This window comes from Borostomias antarcticus (genome assembly GCF_949987555.1).
Source record: "Borostomias antarcticus genome assembly, chromosome: 5".
Lineage (NCBI taxonomy): Eukaryota > Metazoa > Chordata > Actinopteri > Stomiiformes > Stomiidae > Borostomias > Borostomias antarcticus.
In genome coordinates this window covers 17,372,851-17,380,488 of record NC_140238.1, presented here as the reverse complement: position 1 = coordinate 17,380,488, position 7,638 = coordinate 17,372,851, and the positions used below count along the sequence as shown (strand labels likewise).

The 7,638-nt window shown below is 39.7% G+C and overlaps 1 protein-coding gene across 1 annotated transcript; it reads left to right on the top strand.

Moving 5' to 3' along the window:
* Positions 1–2,096: 2,096 nt before the first annotated feature.
* foxi2 (forkhead box I2) lies at positions 2,097–3,827 on the top strand (the record flags this gene model as incomplete). The annotated part of the gene is made up of 2 exons (XM_084438756.1): positions 2,097–2,682; positions 3,265–3,827. The coding sequence occupies 2 exons, from the start codon at positions 2,097–2,099 to the stop codon at positions 3,825–3,827; spliced, it is 1,149 nt and encodes a 382-aa protein (XP_084294882.1).
* Between the last annotated feature and the right edge of the window lie 3,811 nt (positions 3,828–7,638).

Genomic DNA, 7,638 nt, shown 5'->3' with positions numbered 1-7,638 from the left:
AAACGGCATAGAACACTGTCGCTCAGATACATCTATCCAACAGTCTGGGGGACACGATCTGAATTGCAAGGTTGTGCTTGTACATTGTTTTCTTCTGTTGCAATTAATGACGCCTTATCAAACATGTTTGGAGATGTTTTAAACGTAGGCCTATATTAAACTTTAGTGTAATATATAAATAGATTCCTATTTTTGAAACGTGTTGGCCTAAGGAAGAGAATAATGTGGCACTCGATCTTTATCAGATGAAGATAAAATGGGATATAGCTATACAGTAGGCCTATGTCAGCAGTGATCGCAGATTGCATAAGTTCTAGGAGGCTAGCACATTGTCAAATCGGATACGACTTTTATCCCCTGCCGTTTACTGAATGGGAAGACCATGAGGTATTTCAAATAAATATTAAAACTATCTCAGTACCTGTATCTATTCAAATCAATTATTTCCCCCATGGAGAGATTAAGCACATGGCCATCCTCATATATATTAAACATCTCTCTATCGCACCACACTCTGCACGCACACTCACCACACTGTATTCTGTATATATTGAGTGATTTGCAGTGTGCTTTTCTTTTTATTGCTATAGCCTACTGTATTGTGTATTTGCACTGTATTGTGTATTTGCACTGTTTTTGTATTGCATTTTCACTGTCATGTCTTTGCACTGTCCTCCACCCTGTCCTATGTCGTCTCCATCAGCGTATGCCATTACCCTATTCAAATGTCTAGTATGTGTGAACCATGTAGCCTACATGGCGAATGAAAGGATCTTGAATCTTGTTTGGACAAGTGATCTTTTTCACACCCAATTCCATACAAGTAGGGATGTGATCGCAATTATTGTTCAACAAAATGTTTTATTTAATTATTTTCATTTTAGGCACACTAGGTAACACATTCTGTATTCATGTGTTAATCTTTGTGCAAAAGAAAGAATTGAAGAAAAAACACGTAAGGGAAGTAAAAAAGGACTCAGTCACGTTTGTAACCAAAAATTAGGCTAGGCCTATAACAAATACATTTACGTTCTCAAAAAACGATAGGTATGATTATTATTATTATTATTATTATTATTATTATCATCATTATTACTACTACTACTACTAGTAGTAGTAGTAGTAGTAGTAGTAGCAACAGTAGAAATAGGCCTACTAGGGCTAGTTGTAATAGTAATAGGTCCTATTGTAGTAGTTGTAATAGTAGCAGTCGTATTATTATTATTATTATTAGCCTATTATTATTATTATAATTATTATTATTATTATTAGTAGTAGTAGTATTAGTAGTAGTAGCCTAGTACTAGCCTAGTTGTAATAGTAGTAAGTAAGTAAAGTTTATTTCGTACCTCTCAGACACAATGTGAGTCACAAAGTGCTTCACAGAATTGAAAACACACGGAGAGCAACTGATAAAAGTACATGCATTACAGAGACAGGACATAGAAATAAAGACACCCACGGCTATACAAATGCCTGTCTATTATTATTATTATTATTATTAGTAGTAGTAGTAGTAGTAGTAGTAGTAGTAGTAGTAGTAGTAGTAGTAGTAGTAGTAGTACGCCTAGTAGTAATATATGTGTGTATTATTATTAAACTAAGCTTATTATGATTATAAGTTATCATGATTAGCATTACTAGGCTGTTGCTGAATTGTTGTCAAATGTTATTTCAATTCGGCCTTATGCTAAAGTAGCTTATAAGTATGTATAGTCTTTTAAAAGACAACATGTAGTTCACCTATCAACAATATGCGTTAATGTAGGCTAATTCATCAATGTATATAAAACAATAAAATGGTTAGGCTGCTGCTGATATCCTAGTATGGTAGCCTATCATTCAACAATATGTTTTTGTCTGGTTGTGGACCCACACATAGGGAGGAAAGTTTAGGCCTACTCATCTCGGCATCTGAGTTCTGAATGAGGTTATGGCCACACCTTCTCATAGTTAGTGTGTGTCCATTGGCTGTTAGAAATCAACTGCCTGGATGTGTCAGCCTTGGACTTAAAATTAAAACTTCAACTTTGTTTCCTGGCACTTGTTGCTGCCATTGCACGCGTAAAACCAAGAGGACGTCTCCCGTGGGGATTATGAACTCCATTGATCCGCAAGCTCACCATAGCTCCCCAACTGTCGGCTCTCTCCAACCCAAGAGCGCACAGGAGGCGCCGGAGATGGCTGTCTACTGCGATAACTTCAGCATGTACCACCAGCAGAGTCTTCAAGGCGCGCAAAGACCTGCTGGGTACGGCCTCGGGGATTACACATCGTCTCCTAACCCCTATCTATGGTTAAATGGGCCCGGTGTGAACTCCTCCGCGTCCTACCTGCATGGGAACAACGCTGCATCTTTTATCCCACCTTCTTACGGGTCCCAGCGGCAGTTCCTCAGTAATTCACCTGGGTTTGCGGGACCAGATTTGGGATGGCTGTCGATAGCAAGTCAAGAGGAGTTGCTGAAACTGGTGCGTCCACCTTATTCATACTCCGCTCTAATCGCTATGGCTATCCAAAATGCTCATGAAAAAAAGCTGACCCTCAGTCAAATCTATCAGTACGTCGCTGATAATTTTCCGTTTTATAAGAAGAGCAAGGCTGGTTGGCAGAACTCCATCCGGCATAACCTCTCATTGAACGACTGCTTCAAGAAGGTACCCAGGGACGAGGATGATCCAGGTAGGCCTATGTGATATTCTTGCTGTAATGCCAATGGGCACAGTCTAACCATGACAAAATGTTAAATGTTATTGGCAAATACATTTTGTAAAGTTTGTTGATAGAGCCCTGAATGTAAGAATGAAAGGTGGATATTATGTCCACATTGTCAGATGCTCTCTGTTCTCTTAAATTTGAAAGGCAAGACAGACAAATTGCACACAATCTATTCAGGATAGGCCACTCCAGGTATTACTAGTGTCACAAACAAATATGCAGACTTAGGTTGAAGGTTCATAGGTTATGGAGTAGGCTAGATCTCTAAAGTTCATATGCTATGCATAACGGAGCCTAGGCTAAATCTCTTAAATTCCTAGGCTATGGAGTAAATCTCTGAAGTTCCTTTATTCTCTATGTTATCTGGAAGTGTCCAATTTTGCATTAACAGGAAACTATTCGTTTCATATTGTGTACATCTAAAACATTATTTCATTATTTGTACAGAAAACTAAAGCACTACCTTGCTTTAGTTTTCTACCCTATGTGTATTTTCTGAGATGCACATATTCAGGTGTACAAACATTGTGTATTCTGTGTCTCAAGGCAAAGGAAACTACTGGACTTTGGACCCCAATTGTGAAAAGATGTTTGACAACGGAAACTTCCGGAGAAAAAGGAAACGGCGGTCAGACTCGAGCAATGGGACAGCATCTGGCTCTAATAAGGTGGAAGATGGCCGGCCGATGGCGAACATGAAGCCATCAGACAGTCCTCAGCTGATTGGGCCCTCGTCTCCAGAGATGGAGGTGGTCAGCGAGAGCCACAGGAGCTCATCGTCGCCACCTGGAATGGCGTCTGCACCTTGTTTCAACAACTTTTTCAGCAGCATGTCGACTCTGAGCTCAGGCCACGGCCCCTCGAGCAGACAGGGCTCCCTGGGGCTGGTGAACGAGCTGTCAAACCGGAACATTACTGCCCTCAGTCCCTACCACTCCAACCCCAGCCAGGAGAGCGGGGTCTCGGAGCACGCAGACAGCTTGCATTTCAACCGAGGAGTGTACTACAACACGTTTGGCGGGGGGCAGACCGGACAGTTCAACAGCCATTTCTATAACAGCTTCAGCGTCAACAGTTTGATATATCCCAGAGAGGGGACCGATGTATAGGGCTGAATTTCACGACCAGATGTCCTCCACCCAGCCTGCATAATAAATATGGCCCCCACAGGACAGACAGACAGACAGACAGACAGACAGACAGACAGACAGACAGACAGACAGACAGACAGGGCTCTAATGACACCTTTAGGCACAGACTTTAGAACCACAGGAGATCTTTTTACCTTGCCAATATCAGAGTGGACCTCACCTATACAGTTCTAGTTATTCATAAGTTACAGTTTTGACTTGCCTTGCTTGCTATTACAATACAAGCTTTGTCCAGTTTCATTGAAATCCATCTATTCTTCCTGACAACTATCTGGTAAAATGACAAAATAACTACAAAATGTTTCTGAACTACAGAAATTATTTTTGACTAGCATTTTTAGCACTGGAGCTACATATTACATGCTATAAAACAATACAGTTGGTGCAGAGAGGACTGTGGAATAGATTACCAACTAATTGCAATAGATTATATTACCAATCCAGAGGATTAATTGCTTATGAAAATATTAATTCAATTTTGAAATTCATCATGAAATGAATTTGTTGAGAAAATCTGCTTTAGAGTTGTGCAACAAATATCTGAATCAAATGGGAAAGAGCAGTACTACTGATAGAGAGCTTTATTCAATTTTTGTCAACTTGATCCTTTGCACTTAATGGGTGGTTTGGCTTTATTTTTGCTTCAAGAACATATTGACTGAAACCATTGAGGCCATGTGTGTAAATGCATTTGCAAATGCTTTGTGTATTTTTTGTAAATTGTAAACATTAGTTTGTAACTATTTATGCTATTTATGCTAACTGGCCCTTTCCTCATTTTATTCACCTGAATATAGTTGAACAGAAGTACTGTATCACTGGTCAACAGTACAAAAATGGTCAACAAAGATATTGTCATCAATGTTCATATAATGTTCACCCTATGAAGACAATCACAGGTCCTCCCAGGTTTCAATGTGACAATCATTGTATGCCTTGTCTTACATATATCTATCAATTTATTGTTTTTCCTTATACATTACAGCATCACATTTCTCTGTGATCATCAATAAACTTCATGTGGTCCTATTGTATTTGGAGAGACACTTCATTTAGAAATCCATGTACAGTACGTACATTACGACGTACATTTTACAGTAATTGTACATACAATGATTGATAAAAAAAATACATATTTCATGAAATGTACATGTTAAAATATGTATCTTAGCTACAGCCTCTTTAATCTTACTGTACCACATTCCCTTGCTGTGAACAAATGAAAGAAAATATCCCAGCCGAAAGAATAACATAAATATACTAAATGCTCATTGTACCATACAGTATGACAACTGACATCAAATATGTGATTTGTCTTCTATGATGCATACTGTATACACAGTATCAGATCCCAGGCCAATTCAAACTCAGGTGCATTGTCTGTCTCCTGGGAATCTCAACATCTATACTGTTCATCCATATTTGTATTGGTTTTCTTCCATATCAGTGTCAGTGGGAGCTTATTCCTCCTCCAAAATCTGATTCTGATTGTGACTGTGATTTACTGCCAGGGCCACACAAGCGTTCCCATTGCTTAATCTCTCAGACTCAAAGTCACCCTCTGGTCGGGTCTCCGCTGACCAGGGAGGCTGGTGCTCTCCTACAGAACAGTCCTCACATTACTGCGTCTATCGTCAAACCCCTCAAGCCCGCCTGCCCACCCTCACCTTGTGTTTATTGTGGAGGACATTGATGGAAGTTTCTGGACATTAGAGATGTCTTCAGCTTAGGAACGAGGAACCCTCGTACACACGTGTCATTTGACAATTGAATTTAAATGTCATAGAAAATATTCTCAAACATTTTTAACTGTACTAGTAACACACATGGGAGAATCTAAGGTAGCCTTCACTGGAAATGAGAATTAGAGAGACTTTGGTAGAAAGGGTCAAGTTTCTTGCAAAGACAACACATTTGTGGAGCTGTATTGTTACAAAACAGTGAAACAATAGTACCATTGTACTCAGTCCCTCAAGCCATCCTCATATCAATTTGGGCCTGTCTGAAGGGGAGAGGAATACCCCACAGAATCACAGGGTTTATGTCTCTCTATTGTTGTCCTCTTTAGAATTGAGTGCCCCAAATCCTGGGGAAGCCAAACTGGCCATCTTCAGAAAAGATGCACCTACTGTAGAAATTCCCTTGCAAAATGTATGTGTGCCACCCAAGTTGTGGATTAGGAAAACCGATGGAAGCTGTTTTCTGTATATAATCAGGGCCGTTATTACCTTGAGCTAAGACACTTTCCCTTCTCCAACTTTGCTGTGTTGTTTTGCACAAAACACATCCCTGTCACTACTGTACACACCAGCCCTCTACTTCTTACCAAAGGCTTTATAGAGTACATAGAAATTGAGAAAAGAAAAAATTGGGACAATATTGAATTGTAATATGATCCAACAGCTCAAAATTGATTTTGATTCTGTGTTCTATTTTGAGGTGGCAAAATTGATTAAAAAATGTTTTTGTTTCACCTCAATATCCATTGAACTTGTTTGACCCTTAAGCATTATCACTCAGTTATGGTGTACTCCATAAACTCACTAGCCTCGTGAGACCATCCTGAAGTCGCAAGCTCACATTGTTGCGCGGAAATCAGTGTGGATACTCTCCATAGAAGACCTTTTGAGCCCGATCGGAAAACGATCTTGCCAATCAGTGTTGATTCTGGGAATTATCTGCGGTGGGCAGCTTTATGACAGCGAGGAGCGGTTGAAGTGATACGTTGAAGTGATGCATGATGGACCTTTTCAGATTTCGTTCAGATGGTTCATCCAATCACCTGCCAAGTATTTTTGAAAGTGCCTGCCCTTTTCCAAACAGTTTCCAACGAAGAGTTCCGAGATGGTTATGCGAAGCAAACCATCTGGCGTGTCAGGTTATAACCATTGTATGCTAACTTGCACAAACACCAGAATCCATTAATCAGAAAAGGAATCAATTAGTATGTTTCGTTCATGGATGTATTAATAGAACTAATTAATGTTTATTTCCTGCTTGTTTACCATCGGGCAGGAACTCTGGAACTACTTTGTCACACTGGCCTTTGTATTGGGGCTCACACCACAATCTACTGACCCCATTCTGGCAGTATACTGTAGGTCATCCCAAGGATTAAAATGGAGTAGATGCAGTATAGGCATCATCCGTGGTTCAGTTTTCATCTCTCAGACCGACTCTAGGGTACATTGGTTTCATGCACCCTACCCAAGTTCAGTGCATCTAATTGAATTTCCCAATTGGAGTGGATCCATGGCGGCGACCAGGCTGACCCTGTCTCTTTAGGAATCACCCTACCCTGCCAGTCCTCCTCTCCCACCGGAACACGGGCGCCTCATTCTGCACCCTGTTTGAACGTTGGGATGATTAAAGCCTAATGAGGAGCATCCTTTAATGATCTCTATCTGTGAGAGCGGTTCTGGAGTGGTGTTCTGTCCCATATTGGCATATGTCTGTGATCTATATATTTCAGACCACAGACACATGCCAGTGTTTTTTTTTGTTTTCTTTTGTTTTTTTTTTTTTTTACATAATAACAATACACTACAGGATTTTGAATTAAAACCCGGTAGTGTTGTTATATGTAAAAATAATAAATAAATAAATAAACTACATAAAAGAAAACATTAAAACATTAAAACTTTAAATGTTCCATATCAAACATCCATAGCAATGTAATCAATGAAGAATGTCAGAGTTAAAGGTATAGAAACAGGAACAATTGTAGGTACTTCTGCCGTAACTTGCAATGGATTGCTGTCACAGAATA